This window comes from Delphinus delphis, chromosome 15, assembly GCF_949987515.2.
Source record: "Delphinus delphis chromosome 15, mDelDel1.2, whole genome shotgun sequence".
Classification (NCBI taxonomy): domain Eukaryota; kingdom Metazoa; phylum Chordata; class Mammalia; order Artiodactyla; family Delphinidae; genus Delphinus; species Delphinus delphis.
Genome location: NC_082697.1, coordinates 52,245,157 through 52,272,680, shown reverse-complemented (window position 1 = coordinate 52,272,680; position 27,524 = coordinate 52,245,157). Strand labels below are relative to the sequence as shown.

Sequence of the window (27,524 nt, the reverse complement as noted above, 5' to 3'; positions counted from 1 at the left end):
AAGTTATTTTGGATGGATAGACCACAGTTTGTCCATTCACCTGCTGATGCACATGTGAATTATTTCCACATCTCGGCTGTAACAGATAAAGCTGCTCTGAACATCTGTGTACAGGTCTGAGTGTGGATAGATGTTTTCATTTCTCACGAGTAGAGACTTGGATTGGAATTGCAATGTTGTGTGGCAGTTCCTTTTTGTATAATTTTATTTTTCAAATTGTCATTTGTAAATTGATATTTTAATTTTTGTGTACAGTTCTATGAATTTTAACACATGTATAGATTTTGTAGCCACCAGTACGACCAGGATATAGAACAGATTCACCTCTACCCCGCTCAAACCTTTTCCTTGTGTTGACCCTTTATAGACCCCACCTCCTGCCCCCACCCTCTCCCTGGAAGCAACTAATCTCTTATCTACCCCTGTAGTTTGCCTTTGGGAGCATGTCACTAAAATGGAACCAAACAGTATATACACTTTTAAAACTGATTTCTTTCATTTAGTATAAGTTGTTGCATCTTAGTTGTTGTATATATCTGTGGTTCATTCCTTGTAATGCTGAACGGTATTCCATCCTGTGGATCTAACACTGTGTGTTTATCCATTCACCCACTGAAGGACGTTTTAGGTTGTTTCCAGGTTTTGGAAATTATGAATAGAATTGCTGTAAACATCGTATACAGCATTTTGTGTGAACATAGGTTTAATTTCTCTAGGGTAAATAGCCAGGATTGGAATTGCTGGGGCACATGGTCAGTGTATGTTTAGCTTTATAAGTAAGTGCTGCAGGTTTTTCCAGAGTGGTTGTACCATTTTGTGTTGCCACCAGCAACATATGAGTGTTCCCGTTGCTCCTCATCCTCATTAGCCCTTGATATTATCAGTGTTTTTCATTTCAGTCATACTAATAGGTGTGTAGTGACATCTCATGGTTTTAATGTGCGTTTCCTAAGCAGCTAATGATGTTGAATATCTTTGCATGTGCGTATTTACCAGCCCAGGACTTTGGGGCTGGCTGTAAAGGAAGCAACAGATATCCAGTCTGAGCTGAGCACTGTTCTTGAAAAGGCCATCCTTTTCCCATGTTCCATAGTGTCGCTTTTGTCATAAATTGTGTCCATATGTGTGAGAGTTGATCTCTGAACACTTTGCCATTTCATCTATTTGTCTGCCCTTGTGTGGATACTCCACTGTCTTAACTGCTGTAGCTTTGTAAGACCTGTTGGATTCCTGTAAAACAAGCTTTCCCCTCGTTTTCCTTCAGGACATGTCGTAGAAATGGAATCATACAATACATGGTCTTTCGTGATTGTCTTCTTTCATTTAGCATGAGATTCAAGATTCACCCATGGTGTAGCATGGATCAAAACTCCATATGTTTTTATGGCTGAATAATATTTTGTTGTATGTATAGACCATCAATTGATGGACCTTTGGGTTATCTCCACTTTGGGGCTGTTATAAATAATGCTGCTATGATATTAGTATACAAGTTTTTTTGTGGACATGTGTTTTCATTTTTCTTGGGCATTTACCTAGGGGTAGAATCACTGGGAACTCATATGGTAATTCGAACATCATATGGTAATTCTATGTTTAGCATTTTGAAGAATTGCTGGAGTGTTCAGGTGCCTCATTTTACTTTCCCACCAGCAGTGTATAAAGATTGCAGTTTTTCTTCATCCCTGCCAACACTTGCTATTGTCTTTTTTATTTTTTTAAGCTTTTTTTAAAAAATATTTTATTTTATTTTATTTATTTTTGGCTGTGGTGGGTCTTCGTTGATGTGCGCAGGCTTTCTCTAGTTGCAGCGAGTGGGGGCTACTCTTTGTTGTGGTGTGCAGGCTTCTCATTGTGGTGGCTTCTCTTGTTGCAGAGCATGGGCTCTAGGCGGGTGGGCTTCAGTAGTTGTGGCTCGTGGCTCTAGAGCACAGGCTCAGTAGTTGTGGTGCATGGGCTTAGTTGCTCCACAGCATGTGGGATCTTCCCGGACCAGGTCTCGAACCCGTGTCCCCTTGCATTGGCAGGTGGATTCTTAACCACTGTGCCACCCGGGAAGCCCTGTCTGTCTTTTTAATTATAGCCATCCTAATGGGTGTGATGTGATATCTCATTGTGCTTTTGATTTGCGTATCCCTGATGGCCAATGATGCTGAATATCTTTTCACATGCTTTATTGGTCATTTGTATGTCTTCTTCGGAGAAATGTCTATTCAGACCTTTTTGCCTTTAAAAAAATAAAATTGGGTTGTTTGTTGTTTCACTGTTCATGGTGCGAGTTCTTCACGCACTTCTCCTCCAGGCGTCCACAGCACATCACACTACTCCACTCTCCCGTCTCCTCTCGCTCTGCCTTCAAAACAGTCTTCACTTTGTGAGTTGATTAATTAGCACATCAACTCATCTGTTCATTCATTTATTTGTATATTTATTCAACAGATACTTAAGTGCCTCACTTGTGCCTTTGCTCTTTCATTGCCTTGGAGTGCTGTTCTGGAAGAGCCAGCTCCCACTGCCATTTGTCTGGCTGGTAGCACTGTCACCTTGATGACTCTAGATATTCTCCCTCAAGAGCATCTATCCCAGCCTGAACCTCACATCCCGACGTGACATCCTCTCAGCCACAGCCAGACATCAAGAGTCCTACTGTCCTGCCTTTGCTCCCGCCAAACCAAATACACTCCCTTCCCTGAAAGCCTACAAATGGTTATGTCTAGTTTTTTTCTTCTTTCTTTTACAGAAGAAGTTTGCCTCCTTCTGATAATGCCCAATCCCTTCACTTGAGTTATGGGTTCTATCTTCTCTCCCTTTTTCAGCAACGTTGCCCCTCTAGCTGCTTTCCTTTTCCTGCACCTTTAATTTCTCTGGACCACTCCCTCAGTCCACAATGTTCTCTAGCATCTCCGCCCTGCACAGATCCCCCCAGGATGCCACATCACCCCATTTCTTTGCCACACTTCATGACCAGACTTCTCCGAAGGATTGACATGTGCTTTCTCCACTCTCCACTCAACCCACCCAGTCTGGCCACTCAGGTGCATCCCTTCTTGGCATGGCACTGCCAGTCTCCATGCTACCAAACCCAGGATCACTTCTCAGCAGCATGAGCACAGTGGCCCATTCCTTCTTCTTGAGATACTCTCCTCTCTTGGCTTCCTCAGAATCCTGTTTGCCTGACTATCTTCCTTGGACTTCTTTGCTGGGTCCCTCTCCCCTACCATCTCGTGACATCAGAGGTCCTCAGGCTTACTTCCTGGCCCCTCCTCTCTCGTCATCCTCTCCATGGGTGTAGTAGCGACATCCCTTCTCTAGTCTGAATCTCCCCTCTGATTGGGACGGTGTGGCTGCCTTTTGGATGTCTTCATTTGGGAATTTCACAGGCATCTTACAACTAAAGAGTCCAAAACTGAGCTTCTAATCTTGCCCCCCAAACCTTTACCTGCCCTGGTCCTTCTCAGCCAGGGAGTAAGGCAGAACCTGTGGAGTCCGCTTTGTTCCCCTTCCTCACCCCCACGTCCAGCCTGTTGGCTTGTCCTGTTCAGTTCTGCCTGGACATTGTATCGGGAATCTGCTTGCTTCTACCCTGCAGTCATCCTAGGCCAGGCTGCTCTTACCCTCTGCCTGGGTCACAGCAACAACCTCAGGACAAGTCCCGCTGCTGCTCTCGACAGCTCCCAGCCATCCACTACTCCCAGCCAGCCAGGATCTGGGTATGATCTTGGAAGAGAAATCAGACCAAAAATTTGTGACGTTTGAATAAAGTCCATAGTCTAATTAACAATATTGTACCAACGTTAACTTCCTTTTCTTGATTATTGTTCTATGTTTGACGTAGCATAAGACAACAGTAACATCAGGACAAGTGGGGTGAGGAATAGAAGGGAACTCCTTTGTACTTTATTTGTAACTTTTCTGTATGTCTAAAATTACTTCAAATTAAAAAGTTTTTAAAAACATTAAAGTGGAAAAAAGAGAGAAAATTGGATTGTGTGCAACCATGCTTAAAACTCCGCTGAGGCCTTCCAGGGGCCCAGCGCCAACTCAGGCTGCTCCCGACAGCTGCAGCCCTGCCTGCTGCTCCAGCCTCACCCGGGCCACCCTCCTCCCCCACTTTGCTTCAGCGAGGTGCAGTTCATTGTTTACTCTCCTACTTCTAGTTCCTTGGGGTCAGGGACAATTAACTGTCACGCTCACAGTTTTGTCATTAGCTTTCACCTGGCATATAGCAGGTGCTCAGATAGAATCAGTAGATGAGTAACTTTTTGTTCCTATTGTGTAAAAAGGAAAGTTTACTATATAGTTGGAGAAGGTACAGTACTTTCAATACTTTGTTCTGCAAATGGACCACTGCTGTAGGGGTGTGGTCAGCTCTGGCGGCGTTTGAATGCCCTGTCTGCTAGGCCTTCAGCCGGGTGCTGTCGGTACTCAGATGAGTAAGACAGAGGCAATGTACGGTACTAAGAGCATTTATAATGGACCTAGCCTCATTCTTGGCAGATTTCAGGAGCTCATTATTTGCTGAAAGAATGAATAGGATATGTTCCGAAATCGTTTCCTTTTAAAATTGCTGCGGATACACACACACTCACATGTTACGTATACAATTTTGTAATAGATGCACATACAGCACTGTGGAATTTTCAGTCTTTTTATTTATTTTTTTATTCATTTCTTTATTTTTATTTTTTTTTGGCTGTGTTGGGTCTTTGTTGCTGCGCGTGGACTTTCTCTAGTTGTGGGGAGCGGGGGCTACTCTTCATTGTGGTGTGTGGGCTTCTTTTGTTGCGGAGCATGGGCTCTAGGCACCTGGGCTTCAGTAGTTGTGGCTTGCGGGCTCTAGAGCACAGGCTCAGTAGTTGTGGCACATGGGCTTAGTTGCTCCACGGCATGTGGGATCTTCCTGGACCAGGGATTGAACCCGTGTCCCCTGTGTTGGCAGGCAGATTCTTAACCACTGTGCCACCAAGGAAGTCCTTTCAGTCTTTTAAATATCGTTCCAGCTGGTTCTCTCTTGGCAGGGGGAGGTGTGGGAAGAGAACTATGGAACTTCTGGCTGCTTGTAGGGCAAGAGGCCCTGCTGTGGCCCAGCACCCACTTTCCCAAGCTCCCCCTGCTGTGTCCGAAGGCAGCTTGATGCAAGGCCACGCAGCAGGAGATTGGTAGAGGTGTTTTTGGTGGTCTCAGTGATGAAGGGTTATGTATGGTCCATGAATTTAATTTTATTCAGGAGGGTAAAGAGGACATTGCAAATGAAGTATGCAATAAAAATGGGATAACACGGGGCCCTTGGGTCTGATCAGGTTGAGAACCCATGGTTCACCATCTGGTCTCCAGAAGGTGTCATTATGGGTCCTCAAGGAATTTAAAGTATTTCAGAGAATCCAGCAGGAATGCCATGTTTCGTGATGATCCCAGATGAGGCACACCTTTACGCTGGGACCTGCCCTCGGCGTGGAGGCCCGCTTCTGTGGTGCCTGGCAGAAACTGTGCCTGGATGTTGGTGACACAGGAGTTTCTGGGCTGTGACTGGGGACCAGATGTTTTCACTGCATTCGAGTCAGGAAGGCACAATATGCAGATCAGTCAGCTGCAGGGGTGAATTCCTTGACCACTGTGAGCAGCTCATGGGAGCAGGGGGCAGGGGTGTGGTCCCCAGGGCTCCCTCCTCTCTCTCATCCTGGGTGATGTCACAGCACCCCAAGGCCCTCGATCATGCAGACACTGGTGGACATTCAGACAGCAGGTGGCAGGGTGGAGGGGACCCAGGAGGAACAGAAAGAGAGGGGAGGTTGGCCGAGGGGACCAGTCAGTTTATCTGCTTCACATATTTGCCTGGGGCTGGGCCTCAGCAGAAAGGCCGGTTCAGTGATACCGCTCGTAAGACGCCTTCTCCTGCTGCCTTCTCTGGCCTGGCCTCTGTGGTTTGTGCCAAATCCATTAGCATCATGGCCATGTGCCTAGTTCAACATTCAGGCCGGTGGAGACAGAGAACCCCCACGAAATGGTAATTTGTTCAGTGGTGTGTTTTACTACATGTGTTGCTTTTAATGGGTGTGAAAGATCAGAGAGCTCAGTGTTCGTTTTACAGACTGCTTTTAGGAATCATGCAGTACAATTTAAAGTGTATAAAAAGTGGAAACTACAGCATATCTTAAAACTATTGATATTAAAAACATTTTTAGGAATAATACATGTCAAGCAAGGTTGAACTATATACAGATGGGCTTTGAATTAGGTTTTTGAATCAAATTTTCAAACCATTTTAAGTTTTTATTGGAAAATGTTCAATCTTTCCAAGCTCTCCTGTTTTCTTTTTTCTTTTTTAAAATAAATTTATTTAATTAATTAATTTATTTATTTATGGGTGCGTTGCTGCGCGCAGGCTTTCTCTAGTTGCAGTGAGCGGGAGCTACTCTTCGTTGCAGTGCATGGGCTTCTCATTGTGGTGGCTTCTCTTGTTGTGGAGCATGGGCTCTAGGCACAGTGGGCTTCAGTAGTTGTGGCACGCGGGGTCAGTAGTTGTGGCCCGCGGGCTCTGGAGCGCAGGCTCAGTAGTTGCGGCCCATGGGCGTAGTTGCTCTGTGGCATATGGGATCTTCCTGGACCAGGGCTCGAATCCATGACCCCTGCATTGGCAGGCAGATTCTTAACCACTGTGCCACCAGGGGAGTCCTCTCCTGTTTTCTTATTCTTAGAGATTGTCTTCCATTTTGTTTGCTAGAGTATCTATTTCTACCCTGTTTTCCAATTGGCTACTCCTGCTCTTAGTGTACAGGGTAATTTGTCCCTCATGTTTGCTACTAAATGTCATCTATAATAAATAGAAGTTCATGCTTATTGGTTTCACATTTAGTTTTCCTCTTTACTCCATTCATCCTTTTTTTAATGGTTCTTATACCTCTTCTCTAGTTAGTAAGATAAGAAGGAGCTTTCTGTTGCCAGTTCATTCCTGTTTCCCAATAAGGAAGGATCTGGATCTTCACTGTTCAGTGTGGTAGCAGTGAGCCACATGTAGCTATTTAAAATTTGTTATGATGAGAAAACATTAGAAATTTAGTTCTGGGCTTCCCTGGTGGCGCAGTAGTTAAGAATCCGTGTGCCAGTGCAGGGGACACGGGTTCGAGCCCTGGTCCAGGAAGATCCCACATGCCGCGGAGCAACCCATGCGCTACAACTACTGAGCCCGTGCTGTAGAGCTCATGCTCCACAACAAGAGAAGCCACCACAATGAGAAGCCCACCCACCATAACAAAGAGTAGCCCCCACTCACTGCAACTAGAAGGCCCGTGCGCAGCAACAGAGACCCAATGCAGCCAAAAATAAATAAATTAAAAATAATAGTTTAATTATATTAAAAAAGAGAGTCCACCTACCAATGCAGGGGACATGGGTCCAAGCCCTGGTCCGGGAAGATCCCACATGCCGTGGAGCAACTAAGCTCATGCGCCACAACTACTGAGCCCGTGCTCTAGAGCTTGCGCACTGCAACCACTGAGCCCACGTGCTGCAACTACTGAAGCCTGTGGGCCTAGAGCCCGTGCTCCACAACAAGAGAAGCCACCGCAATGAGAAACCCACGCACTGCAACGAAGAGTAGTCCCTGCTCACTGCAACTTGAGAAAGCCCGTGTGCAGGAACGAAGACCCAAAGCAGCCAAAAATAAATAAATTAAATGAAATTAATTTTTTAAAAAATAGAAAAGAAATTTAGTTCTTCACTTGTATGAGCCACATTTCAAGTGCTTGGTGGCCGCTGAACTGACAGCCATAGGACATTTCTGTCATCAAAGACAGTTCTCTTGGACAGCCCTGGGCCACATTCTTTAAACCCCCCCAATAGTCCACTTCCTGTATTATCTCATTAACCCCCTGAAAGCCTCTTCAGCTTTCTGGAACCGTCTGGAACCTTCTCCTCCAATTCCTCCCAGCCCAGCTGTGTATGGCTGAAAAGTCAGGTGGAGCCATACTGCTGAGCCTTTGACCTGATTGGGTTGAGTCAGCCTGGTCGGGAGTTCTTCCCTGGGACCCTCTGTCCATTTCTTCATTTGGGAAAGTGGCAGGCATATGGCCTAACTACAGCAGTCCCGAGGGTCTTTTTAACCTGGGTAATGGAATTGTCACCTCTCAGACTCATTAACTCACAATTTGAGGAGCTCTGTATTCCTCTCATCTCCCTATTTCGTTTTTTCCATTTCAGTGTGATCTTTGTGGTGCCTGACCTGCCATCTTCACTGAGTTTGATTTCTTTGACTATTTTCCAGCAACTTTTCTTCCATCCTTGAGCTCCTCTCCTGATTTTTTTTTTTTTACTAGTCTTCACAAGTTCCATTTCATTCTTAAATGTATATTTATGATGTATTCTTTGAATCGGTGGTATTTTTGCGTTCATCATGTCTTTACCCTATTGATTTATCATATTTCTTTCTTTCTTTTTTTCTTTCTTTCTTATTTTTAACAGAACACAGAGTTTATCATTGGTGTTAACATAATACTTGGAGGTTTTCTTTTTTGAATCATGGTGTATTTATTCAGTGGGACGTTTCATAGTGTTGAAAATAAATGAATGTGGATCACATGTATCAGTATGGATGATTCTCAAACATATTGCTGGACCAAAAAGAGCAACTTTCAAAAGAATACTTGTAAAATGATGTCATTTATGTAAAGGTTAAAAAAAAAACACATATTAATGCTGTGTGTTGTTTAGCATTACGTACATATGTAGTGAAAACGTAAAGAAACACGTGGGGAGGAGCCTGTGGCCGTGGCGTTCTGGATAGTTCTGTGCTCTGTGCGGGAGGTGGGGTGTGGTGGGGAAGGCCTGCAGGGAACCTGGATGGTACAGGCAACCATCTGTTCCTTAGACTGGAGGGACTCCGAGTCTTGAGCTTACTTTTCCTTACATGTTTCTATGTCTAAAATGTTTTGTAATAAGTTTAAAACTTTATGCTTATTTTAAACATAAATAAGAAGATTCAATATAGAAAGTGAATTTCCATAATCCTGTTGCCCTGTTAATATTTTGGTGTATTTCTGTGTTTTTTTCTGTAAAATTTTTCAGTTTTATTGAGTTATAATTGACAAATAAAATTGTAAGTTATTTAAAGTGTGGATTGTGATTTGATATATGTATACATTGTGAAAGGATTCCCTCATCTAGTTAATTAACACATTCATCATCTCAGGTATTTATCTTTTTTTATCTTCTGGTGGAAACATCTAAGTTCTATTCACTTAGTAGATTTCAGTTATATAATACAGTGTTATCAGCTGTTGTTACCACATTTTACATTAGCTCCTCAAGCTGTATTTCTGTGTTTTTAACGTGGTCTAGTGTTATTCAGAATAACACTTTGTTTTTTTCTTGTTTCTTTCCCTGTGATACTAGGTGCGCTTCATGCCTCCTTCTCTCCAAGTACTCAGCTATGTGGTTTGGGGCCAGCACCTCTACGGGGCAGGGACCTGCTTGCTGGAGTGTCTGCCCTTCCTTCCTGGGGAGTCTGAATCCCTGGCCTTCTGCCCACATCTGCCTCTCCTTTAGGGTCTTCCTCACTCTCTGCCTTTAGACGGGGGATTCCTCAAGACTCATCCACCCGCTTCTTGTGAATGAGGGGCTGTTGACTGCAGACCCAGGTCACATTTTTATATGTCACATCTCTGCATGTCGATGTGCCCCCTGGACCGTCCCTCGACCTCTTCTCATATGTGGGCACTCACTACTCACTGCCTTGGTTTCACTTTCAGTTTTGCTTCTGCGAGAGTCTACAACATAGCTGTGATTTTCTTGTGGCATGAATTACAGTGTGAGGCTAGAGAGGGAGAGGGGACCACCCGGCCGGTGACCCCGAGTGAAGGGATGGGCCCTCGACTTCTTGTTTGATGCCCAGCAACACTTTTCAGGTTCTTAAGAACATACCACACAAACACAGCTTTCATTCTCCTGAAAAAGGTCTAAGAAAGAAAGACCACCTCCAATGCTGAAATGAAATTAGAGAAACGAGATATCTAAGAAGATATTGCTTCTTGGTCAGAAAGGAGAGGTTTGGGTTTCCCAGTTCTATGGCTCGAGCAAGTCTGCCTATGGGAACAAGAAAATGCAGTTTGGGAAATTGTTTCTGGCAGTGTTCCAGCCAGTATGCAAAGCACTCATCAAAAGAGAGAAAACTTTGATGTGACCTGAAAACTGGTTGACTTGGAAAGTGAGGAAATTTGCAGCAAGCGTGTGACTGTGCTGGAAATGTGATTTGGGAGCCAGCCAGAGTCTGGATAAACATTTTCACGAAGGAACAGGTGGTAAAGGCGCGGTTACTCCCAGGAAAGGCTAGTCAGGAATGGTAAGAGTTGTGGGTTTTGTTTTTGTTTTTGTTTTGCATAATATGAAGTTTCCAGGTGAGGTTGTCTATGTTGCCTTTCTTCCCATCTAAAGATGCTCCCAGGAAGTGTCGCTGGTGGTGGTGCCCCTGCCCTTTGCAGGTGAAAGTCCTGGTGGGTGAGAGGGGAGCAGCAGTACTGGGGCAGCTAGGAGAACCCCGCCTCTACTGTGTTGCAGCGAGGCTGCAGCCCTGGTGCTCTGGCAGCCTTGCTGTGCAGCGCAGTGAGCGCTTGTCATCTGGGGGGGAATCGCGTTGGTGATCTAGGAAGACAGCCTGGGTGTCGGGCCAGCTCTTCTGGACTAGCCTGCAGCAGTGAGTGTTGCTAATTTGATGATTCTTGGAGATATCTCCTGAAAGTCAAACTTCTGTTTTGTTTTGTTTAATCTCTCCCAGACTTCTGAACTCATGCCATGTTGAATTTTTAGTTCTTCAAGGTTATTTAGCCTTATTTCTTATTTATATATTTTTCCATCCTAGCTCTACTACATTATCTATTTCCAAGCCTTTATTTGAAACATTTTTCTTTTACCTGCTACTGCCCACTCCTTTACTTTGAATTCCCAAGGATAGTGTATTTCATACTGTTTTTTTTTTTTCATTTGTCCTCTAAATCTCAGGACTGTTACATCTTGATCTTTGCATAGTTTTGTTTTATTTTTTAAAAACAGCTTTATTGAGGTATAATTAACGTACTGTACAGTTCATGCTTCCAAAGTATGTAAGTCAGTGGTTTTTAGAGTATTCACAGTTGTGCAACCATCACCACAGTCTAATTTTAGAATATTTTCATCACTCCTTAAAGGAACCCTGTACCATTAACAATTGCTCCCCATCCCTCAACCCCCAAACCTCTGGCAACCACTTAGCTACTTTCTGTGTCTGTGGATTTTTGCCTATTCTGGACATTTCATATCAATGGAATTATATAGTATGTGGCCTTTTGTGACTGGCCTCTTTCACATAGCATCCTATAGCTTTATTTCTATTTTTGATGTATTCCCTTTTTTTGGTTTCATTTTTCAATTATTTAGCTGCCACCTATTCCCAGATTTTAAAATTGAGTCTTTCATTTATCTTCTTTCTAGAATCTGTTTTCCATTGTCTATCCTGTACATAAATCTGCCACTCTTAAAATTAATTATTAATTAAAAATTTTATTTATTTATGGTTGCATTGGGTCTTCATTGCTGCGTGCGGGCTTTCCCTAGTTACAGCGAGCAGGGGCTACTCTTTGTTGTGGTGCGCGGGTGGCTTCTCCTGTTGCGGAGCACGGGCTCTAGGCGCGCAGGCTTCAGTAGTTGTGGCACGTGGGCTCAGTAGTTGTGGCTCGTGGGCTCTAGAGCGCAGGCTCAGTAGTTGTGGCACACGGGCTTAGTTGCTCCATGGCATGTGGGATCTTCCCAGAGCAGGGCTCAAACCCGTGTCCCCTGCATTGGCAGGTGGATTCTTAACCACTACGCCACCAGGGAAGTCCCTAATTATTAATTTTTTTTTTTGTTTTGCGGTACGCGGGCCTCTCACTGTTGTGGCCTCTCCTGCTGTGGAGCAGAGGCTCCGGACGCACAGGCTCAGCGGCCATGGCTCACGGGCCCAGCTGCTCAGCGGCATGTGGGATCCTCCCAGACCGGGGCACGAACCCATGTTCCCTGCATCGGCAGGCGGACTCTTAACCACTGCGCCACCAGGGAAGCCCCCTAATTATTAATTTTTAAACTGTTAGTTTAACTTAAATTAAAATCTTAAAATTAACTATTATTTCACAATTCTCCAGGGAAAAGAATACGGTCTGTGGCTCCTCCTGTAATTGCTCCAGATGTGACCTGATGTGCTGTCTTGTGTCTGATGACCACTCTCTGGGTTAACATTTGGTGAATAACAGTTTATTAGTTGTTAGTCCGTCTCAATTCCCGACACCCTTCCTTCTAGCTGTCTTGTTTCATAGTCTCTTCTGATTATTTCAACTCTGTTGTATACAGTATTCCAAGATAGTTATCATAGACCTTCACTTTCCTTTTGTTTTCTAAAACTCACTGTAAAAACGCCTTTTGTCACTTGCGAACATCCCGCCAGCACACAGACTTGACTTCACATGATTCTCTCTTCTTGTCGATGCGTCATCACTTACTCATTGTTCTCTCCCTCACTGCCAGCCTCCCATCCTCCCATCCTCCCATGTAATTCTTTATGAGCATTACTTCATGCCCTTCCTCAGTCTACTCTGAGTTACTCCTGAGTGTTCCTGAAGATGCTCTAAGGAAAAGCATTAACTCATTTAATCCTCACAGCAGCCCTTTGAAATGGGGTCATGATTAGGTGACTGGTATTTCCATTTTGGGTCACGGTTTTCGTCCGCACTGTTGCTAACACCAGAGCATTCCTTTTTCCTATCCATTTCTTTCAACACTCAGCCCAGGTCCTCACCCTTAGTAGGTACTCAATAAATGTTTCATTTGCTGGGTAAGTGAATGTGTGAATGAGCCAATGAATAAATGAGTTGGTTAGTACCCGGCAGACTGTTTGCATAAACAGCCAAATGCTACCTTTCAAAGAACTCGTTTCGTAGTTTTTGAAGGCCTGGGTATTAAACCCTAATTTGGGAGTGTTTTAGAGGTGGGAGGAGTGGGTCTTTGAAGGCAGCTACACTGGACTCTCCCAGGATTAGGTCTGAGCATTGAGCAGGGTAGCCCTTATTCATGTCAAGTAGGGAAGTTCAGAAGAAGACAGCTCAGGGGAACGTGGTCACGAGGTGACTGCCCAGTCACTCACCTTTGGCCGTGACATGTACCTGTTCCTGCAGAGAGATGGAGGCTGGTGCAGAGGACGCCTGCCACAGGAGCAGCTGTGGGGTGGGCGTGCGCACGTGCATGTTCTTGAAAGAGTCGGTTGGTTAGGCTAAAGGTGTAGTCAAGATCAAGCCACTCAGGCGTGGTGCCCACCCTTTGTTTCTTTCACCTGCTTGGGTTAGTCTGTCTCGTATTTTACTGTTTGGGACTTCACTTTTTAAGAAGAAGGTTAAGTTTCACCCACAGCCATTTGCTGTTGGAACTTGTGATTTATTGTCAAGTGTTGGGACAACCAGGACGGATCACCTCCGTGTGATTAATTGTTTCACATAGGAGCAGAGAGGACTTAGGCCCATCCAGAGTGTTTTGATGTTAACAAGGTGGAAAATGCTTTTTTTTTTTTTTTTCCACGAGAACTTTTGGTCTTCCTAAGCAGAAGCAATAGACAATTGTGAAATATCATATCTATAGTTTTTAGGCCCTGGTTATTTGGTAGATTAAGATTGAACGCTTTTAATCTTTATTTTCCGTATTGACTGACTACATTTTCGTTTAAATAATCCTCATGCTACTCGGCCATTACAGATATCATTAGAAGGAAAAATTCATTACAAAGTGAATAAGTTTTTAGACCCTTTGATTTGTGAACCGGCCCAAACTGGTTGCCTCCCTTATATTGATTGTTTCAGATCATCAGTGATGCAAGCTCCCAGGCGTTTGCTATGTCACTCTGCTAACTCCCAACACACCTGCAGACATTCTTTCCTTCCTGATTATTCTCTTTCTGTTGGGTTGACACTTAGGCCCTTGGTTCTTGGATTGAGGGTATCACCCTCCAAAGCAAGAGTTCTGCAGAAAAATACAGTGATAAGAAGGCCAGAATAGTCTTTCTTTTCCAAAATGGACTTTGGCACTCACTCAAATTACGCTCAGCTCACGAAAACTAAACACAAGTTGGGTGCAAGGCTCAGTTTTTCTCCTCGAAGAATTGATGCTATAGTTAAGACTGTTAACCACGTCAGCCTCCCGGGCACACATAGCTGCAGACGACGCCTCCGTGAGACAGGAGCTTATGGGAACCGTCTTCCCCACTTCTCCACCTGCTGTGAAATTAAGCCAATGAAAGGCATCCGTGCCAGTGAGGTTTAAAGTCAATTACCAGGAAAGAATATAAGAAACCTTATTAATTGTTCTCCTGTTTACACTATACTTAATGAAATAAATAATCTAGCTGCCTTATTTTGACTTTCTGCTCTAAAAGCCATTCTAACGAACTTGGACCCCAAGGTCCATGTGTGTAGTTACTCATTAAATCCTTATGTCTTATGACCTCTCCTGACTGCAGCCAGTCACCCGGCCCTGATACGTTCCCTGGGACCTTTCATATCCGGTCTGACTTTATCATTACTGATATCACTCCAGTTTTGGCAAAACATTTCACTTTAAATCTAACTTTCCATATTAAAGCATAAAAAAAGTTGCTTAATTTGTTCACCGATTTTTTGCTTGCCATGGACACATCTGTGCGTTTGTCCTTTGGAACACTCGCATTGTGTTACTAATACAGGTTGATTGTTAGGAGCCCCCCAAAGAAAAATTCAAGTTAGGAACAAATGTGGAGCAGTTATTGATTTAACAATCCTGCAAATGCTTTTGTACATAGAAGGAGCATAAAAAAGACTCCCAGCGATAAGCAGGTCAAACACCCACGTTGAGAATAATAGCTAACGTTACTGAGTTTTTACTGTGCGCCAGGTACTGCCATGAAGGCCTCATGTGTGTTAATCATTTAATCCTCGAGTCAGCCCTGTGGGGTGAGTCCTGTTCTTAGTGAGAGGTGGAGCCATGAAGTATCTTACTGCATCACACGTTTAGGAGGGACAGAGCCTGAATCCCAGGGCTTCTCCCTGGAAGCCACATGCCCTTACCCATCACACTCGTGCTTGCTGTGGAAGCCTTGCCTCTTGCCCCCGCAATTCAGAAGGAGTAGGTTTCACCATTATTTCCCACCTCCCTTGTCCCTTGACTCCCTCACCACCCACTTGTGACTGGAGTTTCCAGGGCTCCCTGGCCTTTCCTCAGCCTGGTGCCTGCTCGTTACTCCTCCTCACCCCTGTTGCCCCCAGAGCGAAGGCTCTTGGAGCTGGTCTCCCTGGTGCCCTGCACGGACTTCAGCTCCTCTCTGCCCCCTCCCCACCCCCTGCCGCCCCGAACATGTTCTCTGTTCCAGCCACACAACACTCACCTCCATCCCTCCACTCTCCCTGCTAAAGGCTCCCTTTCTGGAGTCTGGTTCATCGACTATTCTGGTGACACCCACAGCCTGACCATGCTGTCCCAGCCCCTGGTCCTGGTGGCCTTCACTGGGCTGGCCTCTCCTCATCTTGTAACCCTCAACGTGGAGGGGACTTCACCCAGGAGGCCTTCTCAAACCTCTGAGTCTTCGTGAGATACACCCTCCTGTGCTTCCTGGTCCTGGACCAGGTAGGCGTACCCACTTGCTGCCGAGATCCCCCTGCAGGAGCCGCCCTGTACAGGGAGGGTCACGGCTGCCATGTTCACGCTTGTCCCCTCAGCACCCTCACAGTGCATGGTAAACAGAGGCATTTAATAAATGTTTGAGCAATGAGTGGCAACTCAGTAGTCACAATTCAAAGCAGCAACGACAAACCTCAGGGGTGCCCACCCCAAGGCAGGCATCAGAGCCTGTGCTGCAGAGCTGGCTCCATGCCCAGGTGGAGGGCGCACTGCTGCTTGGAGGACTGGCTGCATCATCATCATGTATTCATGGCCCTGCGGGGCTGGAGGCTCAGCCCTTTCTCTGCTGTAGTTGTCATGCCTCCAGGAAAGGCCTCCTTCACCTGTTCTTGCCCGAGGAGCCATACAGGGAGGGGATAAGTGGTTCCCCTCCTGGGTGTGAGAGAGCTGACTGGGAGCAGGGCCCAGGGGTGCAGAGCCCCGGGCAGGGGAGCCCCGAGCTGCCGGCCTCCCCATGGGAATGCAGTTCTGGGGTCAGGGCCAGCTACAGACACAACGGAAAACCTTCCCCTGCAGCCTCAGCTCCTCACCCCTGCAATCCAAAAACTGCCCTTCCTTTGTCTGTTCCCCAAGGCAGTCCCTGCAGCAGCTGCGGGTACTCTCTGGGCCCCGCTTCCCACCCGCTGCAGGTGACTTACCTGCCACACCCAGGAGTTCGAGAGGGACTAGTTACAGCAGCTCCAGGGACCAGGCCACTTCATGCCCTGGTTGGGTGAAGCCAGGGATGAGATGCCACGGCAGGTCAGAAATAGGGCTTTTCTCTCCTCAGCCCACAGAGCTTGTGTTTTCTGACTCTCCCAAGGCGAAGTGATAAAATCAGTTCAGTGTTTTCTGTAACAGAGTCTGAGAAATTCACGCAAAGCTGCTTTTACCCTTCTGTTGTATTCTAGTTCACGCTTCCCTTTCAAGTTTATACACGTAGCTAGTCAGAATTGTGATTGATCCTATATATCATTTGGGATGTATATTTTTGGTTGGAAAAAATACATGGAAGTTCAGGACCTTAGTTAAGAGTGAGCATTTAGCAATCTCCTTTGGGGTCAGTTAGCATCTAAAATTATTTATCTTAGTCTTTGGATCCCACCTGTGATTTGGCTACACTCCTGGATGTCTCTAGGTGTCCTGTGACTCTTGCCAAATTCTCTGAACTGCTGACCTAAAAACATATGCTATACAGTATTTTATAAGGAGGGAGGGAGAGGAAGAAAGATAAAGTGATGAAATGGTGGTTTAATTATAAAATGATTAAGGATTATTGATTAAGTAGTCCCAGGGTTATGTGCTTAATTAATTTTAGAGCATTTATTAAATATGTACTGAGTGCAAGAAACTGTATGAATCCAGCAGTGTAGTCACATGTCACCTCTTTTTTTTTTTTTTTTTTTTTTTTTGCAGTACATGGGCCTCTCGCTGTTGTGGCCTCTCCTGTTGCGGAGCACAGGCTCCGGACGCGCGGGCTCAGCGGCCATGGCTCACGGGCCCAGCCGCTCCACGGCATGTGGGATCTTGCCCAACCGGGGCACGAACCCGTGTCCCCTGCATTGGCAAGCGGACTATCAACCACTGCGCCACCAGGGAAGCCCTCTTTTTTGTTTTTAAATGTACTTTATTTTCTTAGATAGCGTATAGAGTCTTTTATTTTTTTAAGATTTTTTTTGACATGGGCCATTTTTAAATTCTTTATTCAGCGTGTTACAATATTGCTTCTGTTTTATGTTTTGGTTTTTCGGCCACGTGGCATGTGGGATCTTAGCTCCCCGACCAGGGATGGAACCTGCACCCCCTGCATTGGAAGGCGAAGTCTTAACCACTGGACCACCAGGGAAGTCCCATGATGGCTTTTCTCTACCACCTTCTGCTGAAGCTTAAACTCCTTAAGATGGGAATCCTGCTTTGTTCTGGTTTTATTCTCTGTGTACAGCATACACCAGGCCTAAAATAAATGTTTATTGAATAAATCACGTTGTCACTCCCTTTCATAAATTCGTAGTCTGGTTAAATTCCAGTAAGGACTAACAATGGATTTCTTTAAATAAGGCTTGCTTCTTTTTCAGAAAGCCCTTGAGTTCCGTCTGGAAAAGCTGCTCCTTACTCACCTCCCAGCAGATGGTCCTGTACACCAGGAGCAGGGCCCAGCCCACCTGTTACAGCTCCTTAACACTATAGCATATATTGTTACTTCAGCCTTTAATGGGGATTGTAAAGTTGTAGGTTAATAGTCCATTTAACCAACTTTTTTTTACAGTGGAGATTTTGTGAGAGAATAAAATTCACATAGACTGCAGCTTGACAAAAAGCTGATGTTCTGGGACTTCCCTGGTGGCGCAGTGGATAAGACTCCGCACTCCCAGTGCAGGGGGCCTGGGTTCAATCCCTGGTCAGGGAACTAGATCCCACATGCATGCCACAACTAACAGTTAGTGCCACAACTAAGGAGCTGGCAAGCTGCAACTAAGGACCCCTGGAGCTGCAACTAAGGAGTCCACGTTCTGCAACTAAGGAGCCGGCGAGCTGCAACTAAGGAGCCCACTGGCCACAACTAAGACCTGGTGCAACCAAATAAATAAATATTAAAAAAAAAATTATGTTCCTGCCGTGTGAATGTTTGGATCCAACAGAAAAGAGATACTTTTTAAGTCTGAATCGAGGGAGGGCTTAGTTCCCCCGCTGGTGCACATTCTGGTCTCCCTTTTCATGGTGGTTGCCAGTCCCTGACGTAGGTAACATGGTCTGTGGTCACCCTCACATCTAGACTGACCATTATGAATGTCGGCGACTGGTATTTACAGATAGAAACAAACCCAAGAAATGTATAGGGTCCGCACTCAGTGGGCTCTGCTGCCGTCAGAAAGAGGCCACGTGACCCTTCCAAGGAAGGACTTTTAAACCCTTGTTTCAGCCCCAGAAGATGAAGCGTGCAGCCTCCATTCAGAGAAAACACAGCGTGAATACATGGTGTGTTTTGGAGGCAGTCATTCTCCCTGAGGCTGCGCATCTCTGGAAAGGTCATGGGAGTAGTAGTAAAATATGACCTATTCTCATTTTCACTTTACTCTCAACTTTCTAGGAGCGTGTCCTGCGTAGAGAGCAAGACGGAGCTGCGTTTCGACCGACGCTGGTGTCCACCTGTGCTGACTGTAATTTTTATCCATAGGTTTGAAGACATACCTGATAGCGGGTCAGAGAGCGAAGGAGTCTCATTGCAGCTGTTCAGAGGCCTTGCTTTCTGGCTTTGAGGTCATTGACGGCTCACGGGTGTCCTCAGGCCCTAGGGGACAGGGGACAGCATCGCCAGGGAGTGTCAGTGACTTGGCGCAGACTGTCAAAACCTTTGATAACCTTAAGGTTAGTTTTTTTTTTTTTTTTCCTACTTCTAAAACTTGATACTAATTCTGCAGTAGAACATGTGAAATAATAAACAGCCTTCGGGTCTGTGGCAGACGACTTGGAATGCCCTTCCATTTGGTTTTTATGATTTTTAAATTTAGTATAAAGTTAGCAGCATTTTGCATTTTTAATATCTTTGCTTTTTTGACATATGCACCTCCATTTTCTTTCTACACTGCATAGAGTTGCTTCTCACTTGAGTTACTATTTTCTTTCTCTGCAACCTATGATGTCTTTTGGGATTTCTGAAAGCTAACAATAAATGATAAGAGTAAAGGTGATTCTCCCAGCATCTTGCTTGGAGGGCTAGTTTGTATCTTATTTCAGAGATCACTTTCTCAAATACTCAAACATCTCTTGAAATTCAGTGTTTTATGATTATTTTAAATCTTGTTGGTGTGGGTGAATCTTGTGCTGTAGCTCATTGGAAGAGTGCAGGCTTGCCAAGAACATTATAATATTTCATCACTGGGACAGAGATCTCCTGGTGGCTGCATATTGGGTGCATTTCTGTCCCAATAAACTACCAGGGAATTAACATGATGGACCCTGGGCATGTGAAATCACTCTGGTATGTGAGTTGTTCCTCAGATATCACATTTGATTTAGTTCCCCAACTGATACCTCTTATTTATTTTTACAGTTTAAATATTTGCCATTTCCTTTTTTTTTTTTTTTTTTTTTTAAAGAGAGAGATGGTTAAAACAGTTCCACCTCACTGTTTTGTGCTCTCAAATAACACAGTGATGTTTGGTCAGGACGATGGCCTATTGGTATGGCTGTAATCCAGTACATTCCTGCCTATCCACATCATTAACAGAGTTGAAAGCTTGCGATCTTGGTACTTCAGCTGAAGGCATCATAATGTGGCACTCGGCTGCAGTGTCCAGATTATTTCACTGTGTTGGACTTCATGGTGTCTCTCATCCAGGCACTGTGTGCGGTTCCTGTGTTCAGGTTTGTGGACAGCACACACACGTATCATTTTCATCGTGTGCATTGTTCACTTAGTGCAGGGTTTCTCAGCCTCAACACCATCAACATGTTGGGCCAGAGAACTGTTTGTGGAGGGGACATCCTGTGCATGGTGGGATGTTGAACAGCATCCCTGGCCTACACCCACTAGATGCCAGTAGCACCCTCTCTTACCAGTGTGACAACCAAGGTCTCCAGACATGACCCAATGGCCCCTAGCGGGGAAGGGTAAACTCACACCTGTTGAGGATAGGGTATTTGACCCTGTCCTTCCCCGTGCTCTCTGGCACACGCATAACAGCACATGTAGCTGAAATTTCCTTAATGCCTGCACTCTTTGCCTGGGCTGCTGTCTTGCAGGAGTCAGAAAGAGGAGCCCCCTGCTCACAGGCTACCACTGAACATGGGCCGGGAAGAGCTAGGTGGGGAGGGGAACAAAAACATGGTTTCCAAACACGGCCTTATTATTTGGGGAGAAATTGTTTCCTCAGGCTTCCAACTGAGCTGTAGTCAAGTAGAGAAATAGAGCTCAAAGCCAAAAATAAATGTTTTGTTGCATTTGTCTGCCACTTTAGGTGGTGTGTGTGTGTGTTTCTATCCATGAGGGTGTGTGCCCTTGAGGACCTCACTGTATCACACACCTGCAGTGTTAATGACAGACATTCTGTGCTAAATTGGCTTAAGAAGATTTTCTCTCCCCCCGACGGAACATGTCTTGTTCTAGTCATAAACCTATTTATATATTTATTTGTTTTTGATCTGGTTGGGCAAAAACTATTTAGCAGGGCTTCCCTGGTGGCGCAGTGGTTGAGAGTCGCCTGCCAATGCAGGGGACGCGGGTTCGTGCCCCGGTCTGGGAAGATCCCACATGCCGCGGAGCGGCTGGTCCCGTGAGCCATGGCCACTGACCCTGCGGGTCCGGAGCCTGTACTCCGCAACAGGAGAGGCCACAACAGTAAGAGGCCTGCATACCGCAAATGAAGAACAAACTATTTAGCATACTCTATTGCCATGTATAAATTTTCCAAATAATCTTGTGATCTATGAAGTTAACTGTGTTTACCAAAAGGAATTTGAGAAAAAAAAAAAAAAAAGGATCTTTCTGCCCCTTCCAGGAGGGAAAGATGAGTGGATATGAAGTATAATTTTGGGGGTGTTTTGATGGTGTTTGGGGGATAACAGGACATCTGAGATGAGGGACACCCCTGAAGCATAGGGTTCCTGGGATCCACGGTTGGAGTGGAAGGAGCATGAGGAGTTAGGAGGCCCGGTCTCCATGCCTGGCTTTGCCACTTGGGGTCCATCCTCACAACCCTGCTCTGGGCCCTGGTTCCTGGGTGCAGGTCGGGCCAGGGCAGGCGGCTGAGAGGCATAAGCACCGGGGAACCAAGTGAATCGCTATGAACCGTCATCCTAGACTTGAAAGGCAGAAAACTGAGGTCTCCTTTAAAGATTACATAGATTATAATCTGACATACAAGGCTTTCCCTCAGGTAAGAGTTTTTGAACAATACAAAAGTGCAATTGCAGTCTCTTGCTCCAGGTTCTTTGAGTAGATTTATCCCACAAGCGTGTCGGTGGCTCATGTGTGCCACTGGTTTGTTGCTCCATGTTGTCTGCACCACAGTGAGCTGTTCTGATTCGCTGGATCACAGACGAGTTCCTCCTCATCCTTTCCCAGGATCTGTTGACTCTTTTTGTCAACAGACTTCTTTCGCTTTGTTGCTGCTGCCTCTGCAGCCAACAAAGAGTTGACTCCCATGGGGATTTCTGTCTCTCCACATCTCCCTCCTCCCCCTGCCCAGCGCCAGAAGCCCTGACCAGTGGAAGAGGCCTGGTCTAAGGAGGATTCCCCAAGCAGGTTCCCTTGAACAGAAGTTTCTCAGGATGGAAATGGGTGTCCAGTATGGAAAAAGTGTCTGTGGTCAAGTCAATATGGGTTAAACAACACTGAAATGGTTTCTTTACTGCAGGCCTTCTCAGAGCCTTTAGCATGCTAACATGCATGGATAGGTCTCCAGAGAGGGAAGTGGTATGCAGCATTCTCTGGCCTCTTGACCAAAGATTTCTTCTTTCAAGCTGTACCTTTCTGGGGTGTGCTTATCTAGTGGAAGGAGTTTTGTAACCAAGCAAAAGGGCTCTTTTGCCCACAGTGCAGAAAGCCTACTCTGACAGTGGGTGTCTGCAGCAAAGTCAGAGTTTATTTTCAGGACACCAAGCAAAGGAGTGGGAGACAAGCCTCAGATCCACTCCAGTTTGGTCTTTGAGTTAAAGGGGGGAAGAACAGTGAAGCTAGGGTTAATCATCGTGTTGTGACATTTCGGTGACATTTCTTAATCGTAGTTTTGGGAGTCAGTATGTCTCTGGTTTACGATTTTCAGGCCAGGTGGTCCATGGATGGGGGGGGGGGGTCTGTTGCTCATCTTACCCTGGAGAAACAACCTGAGTTTGTACCTTAACAGTGATATCGGCAACAGCAGTTTAGTGCGTTAGCGATGTTATTGACGATAGCCGTCTTAGTCACCTGACTCTGGCTGAGGAGTGTTTAGTTAGCACACAGTTGAGGTTAGAGGGGACAAGAGAGGGAATAAAGTTTGGGACAGAGAGATTAATCATAAACTCGGCAGGAGAACTAGGTTTTAGAGGGCCTTGGTTTCCTTAATTCCTTGAAGGAACCAAGGAATTAGAAGAAAGGTGTTCTGTAAATTCTCATCGAGTGAATCCACGGAGGCTTGGTCCTGTTGCTCTCGCCTGCAGTGCGATCGCTTCCCTGTCTCCATAAACTCCCCTCTTCTCTCACCGTGCAGCTTTCTTAGTTTCCTGTGACTCCTCTAGCTAGTGATGCCGCCACCCCATCTCTGAAGCCTTAATTCAGTTAGTCTGCACCGCTTGGTTATAACATACGCAACCTGAAATACTTGCTTATGTTTCTTACGCCCCTTTCTCTGATCTATTTCAATGCAGGGCCCGTTTGTTACATAACTTAAGTTTTTCCGAAGGATCCAGCATGGTGCCTGGCATGTAGTAGATAATTACGACTTTCTTTTGGCTTATGTTTTTAGTTTTGTAATGACACGCAGAGACACGTAGCTCTGCAGAGTTAGACTGAGGGCTGAACTGGAAGCCTGGACAGAACCAAGGTGATGCCCATGAAGCACTTGTTTTCTGCTCCTGGCACACGTACCCTGTGTGTCTGTAAGTTATCTCCTAGTTCACAGCTGGACAATTGCCACCTGATATTTCATAAATAGTCTGAGTACTATGATGACCTGCTAAGAAACAGTAGTGATGGCAGAGGTCAAGGGCTTTGGCCTTGAGGTCATACATCAGAGGGAACCCTTCACACCTAAGCCTTGGCTTTTTGAGTGGCTGGTCGTGAGAGCTGCTCCTCAGGAAGGACCTGATGTCACATACTGGGGGGAGGGGAGTCCCACCAGAATGGTGGCACTCAGTTCTCTGGGCTGAGCTGCAGAGGTATCAGAGGGTTTGGGGTGAGGAGGCAAGAAGGGAGCCAGGGAAGGAGACAAGGCCTTGCCACGTCAGTGTCACGGAAGGTGGCTTGGGTGCCTCAGAAAGGCTGGAACCTAAAGCTGAGGATCCATCTCAAAGCCTTGGCTTTGGGATCGAACAGGTCACCTCGTGGCTGTAAGCCACAGGGACATGACAATTTCTCAGGGCTGTCCTGAAGATTAACTGAAGGCACGCCGCGAAAGCTGGGGTTGGAGAAGCTCAGCTGACCCTGTAGTGCACTTTCACTCGGTCCGCACCGAGTGGTGGATGCTGACCGCAGAAGGAGCAGGGAGGACAGGAGCAGGCGGAGGCGCTGTTTGGTTCGCCCACAAGGAGTCACTGAGTCTCTCGGGAAGGTCCCTGTTTGCTCTGAGCTGAAGGGGGTCCTTCAGTTGTTGCAGCTAATCGTTGCTGTAAGGGATGTAGCCACGGCACACGTGCAACCTGTTTTGTGTGGCCCCAGCCCTGCTGTGGTGTCTGCTGCTCATTTATCATGAACCTGTGGGTGACGGATGGAGGGATACTGTGCATGCCAATAAAAATAGCCAGGCTGACGTGTTTGCAAAGAGCAAAGAAATGCAAACCAAAGATGTGGATGGTGTTTTATCACATCCATCCTAATCATTGAGCCACATGAGCTGTGAGAGCATCTTATGTCATCCCTGAAAGACCTCCCTGGGATGCACCTGCTTGGCTGGTCTTCGTGAGTTTGCCTTAAACCCTTATTCAGAACCCAGGGCATGTGCTCATGGGGTGTTTCTCCCTGTTTACAATTGGTAATGAGGCTGATAAAGTGGATGCACCCACGTGGGGGGATTCAGAGAGGGCCTGTCCTGTCTCACAAGGGTTATACTTTCCCTTTGAGGTCACTTGCCCTAGGAACACGCTTCTGTGACAGTCCCTATGGCTTGTTAAATGATTCTAAGAAAATGATCACTTCTGTTATCTCCTTGTTATTTGTATGTAAAATCATTATGAATAGGCTTAGTCAGTTCAGTTTGAGGAAGTGAGGGGGCCTTTTACTTTATTATAGATGGAAAAAGTAATAGATTTCTCTATCTCTCTCTCTCTGTGTGCGTGTGTAGTTTAGATATTAAGTATTTATTGTAAATAGTTGTCTGAGTTGATAGTGATGATGGTTGACGGTTGCACAATTCTGTGACTATACCAAAAACTATTGAATTGTAGACTTTATTTATTTTTTTTTTACTTTTTTTTTTTTTGCGGTACGTGTGCCTCTCATTGCTGTGGCCTCTCCCGTTGCGGAGCACGGGCTCCGGACGCGCAGGCTCAGCGGCCATGGCTCATGGGCCCAGCCGCTCCGCGGCATGTGGGATCTTCCTGGACTGGGGCATGAACCCGTGTCCTCTGCATCGGCAGGTGGACTCTCAACCACTGCACCACCAGGGAAGCCCTGAATTATAGACTTTAGATAGTGAGTTGCATGGTACGTGAATTATATCTCCATAAAGCTGCAACACAAATAAGTAAATAGTAATCTGAAGGCTGGCTCTGAAATGTGGATGTAAAGTAAGTTTTTTTAAAAAGGACTTTTCAAGTTGTGTCTGTATTTTGAGAGGTGTGTGTGTTTCCTTCAATTAGGAGGAAGCACATCACATATAAATTGACAACTCTTCCTTAGAGAAGAATTCCAGCTAATAGATTGTAGAAGGAGTGAGGGAAAGAAAAATCACCTTTAGAGCATCACAGTAATAAGTGCTACAGGCAAGATCCATCACTGAATTCTAAAATCAGCAGGTAGAAGTTTAAGGAGAAACAGGACATTTGCATAGCCTCCAAGCATCTCCCCTTAGATATTTATTCATTTTAAAAGGAAGAATAGTTAGGAAGTTCCCTGGTGGTTAGGATTCCGGGCTTATACTGCCATGGCCCAGGGTTCAACCCCTGGTTGGGGAACTGAGATCCCACAAGCCATGCGGCACGCCAAAAAATAAAGAAAGGGAAGAATAGTAACTCGACAGTGGAAAACCTAGCAGAGCCCACCTTCACCAAATGCTGATGGTTAGCATCACAATTAAGAAAACCAGCGGTATCATGTACCACCCTCTACCCCGTGTTACGTGCAGAGAAGGGCATATCGCCTCTGTGGGTTTCTTCCCTCAAATCCTAAACCTCAGTCATCTCGTGAGAAAACATTAGACAAATCCAAATTCAAGGACATTTTACAAAATACCTAACCAGGACACTTCAAAAATGTCCCAGCCTGGAGGAGACTAAATGTGCATGGGATCCCGGAACAGGAAAAGGACATCTGAGTAAAATCTGCAGCGTGGTTAATAGTACCGTGCCAGTGTTAATCTCTTAGTTTTGGTAACTGGACCACGGTTCATATAAGATGCTAAGTAATGTTAGGGGAAGCTGGGATGGACGTATGGGGACTATCTGAACTGTCTTTCCCACTCTGTTTAAGTCTAAACTTGTTTCAAAATAAAACATTTTAATACATATGTATACAATATTATGTTTATATTATTTTTATGTAATATAAATATGCTTGTTATTGTTATATATTACATGTGAATTGAAGTGGAAAGGTTAGTCCAGCTCATTTAATTGGCATCATCAGGTAGTAAAGTACTGCACATGAAATAAATTTCCCCAAATACCAAATATCTTCTTCCTTTGACTTTCTGATGGCACTTTACCACCCCACGGTGACACTTTTCTTGCCTTATCAGCCTCGATTATTAAACTCACTTAGGTCGCTTAGGGCTCAGGAATCTGAGGTTTCAGTGGTTCTACACTCTGTGGCTTAGAGATTTTGCGCCTGGTTTTTACAGGTGTGTGTTTTGTTTGTTGTTTTGCCTCCAGTATTCGCAGGCTGTCCACTTTTCTGTTCTTATCGCTTCTGGATGCCTTTCTTTTTCTGTAATAATTACCGTTCCCATTTTCCTCTAATATCCGGCTTCTACTTTTCTCTAAGATTTTGTTAGCAGAAATCATCTATTTGGGAGTGTGAATGCCTGTGCTGATCTGCTAGCTTGGGGTGGGTGCCTGGCCTGCCCGTGGCAGGTCACAGCCAGGGCGACCTCTGCCCCACACAGCTGGCTGTCCCTGTTCACGCAGAGATGTCACATGTGTGGTTGGGGTCAAGGACGTTGTCCCCCTGCCATTCTCTAACTGTGACTCTGGGCCAGTCCCTTCACTCTATGCCTCAGTTCCCTCTTATGTAAAATGGGCTACTCACAACGTTTCTTTCCTAGGTGCTTGTGAGGACTAAACAAAGTAATACAGGAAAGAGCTTAGAACTCAGAATGGGCCTCAGTAGGTTATATGTGCTCTGGCTACATGCTCCTGTCTGCCATGTTCAACCTGGGTTTCAAGTTTGGGAAGCAAGGGATGTTCCTCCTGGTCTGAGGACAGCTCGCTCAGTAGTTATGTTCAGCAGACTGACCAGGCAAAGCAGGACTTTTCTGATGTTGTTTCCTCCTCGTTTCTCAGAAAAGAGGTTTCCCTGCTCCCTCCCTTGACAGTTATGAAAAAAGGACAGCTGTTGGCTTAGAAGTGATTTATCTTGTGAAGAGAAATAGCCTTGAAGAAAAAACTATTTTATAGCTCAGTGTCATGTATTCTGAAGAGGATATAGGGTGTATGTGTTGAAATGTGTTAAAAACAAATGCAAAGGCACCCAAGCGTGTTAGAGAAATCGTTATAATCTTCCCTCCAGAGCCCACATCCGAGATGGGAGCAAGCGTGGGTAATCTGGGAAGATGAAGAGTTTGCTCCTGGCTGTTCTCCAGGGGATCTCGGGTTTCCCAGGCAACAGCCAGCACACTCCTTGGCTCGGAGAGTCCTCTGTCCTGGAGACCTTAGCTGGTCTTGGTGAAGCTCCCCTTGGTGCCAGTGTCCAGTGGTGCCACTTAAAGGAACCAGGAGGTGACCATAACTGCTTGGGTCACTTCAGGGGAACAAGGCAGAGGAGATCAGAGTGCCAGGAT

The 27,524-nt window shown here is 45.6% G+C and overlaps 1 protein-coding gene across 3 annotated transcripts in view; it reads left to right on the top strand.

Moving 5' to 3' along the window:
- The window catches only part of ADCY9 (adenylate cyclase 9), a 136,648-nt gene that overhangs the window by 69,808 nt on the left and 39,316 nt on the right, over positions 1 to 27,524 (top strand). For all 3 annotated transcript variants that reach the window (XM_060031653.1, XM_060031651.1, XM_060031652.1), the window contains exon 3: positions 18,848 to 19,038. In XM_060031653.1, the coding sequence (XP_059887636.1) occupies positions 18,848 to 19,038 (191 nt within the window). The remainder of the gene's footprint in view (positions 1 to 18,847; positions 19,039 to 27,524) is intronic.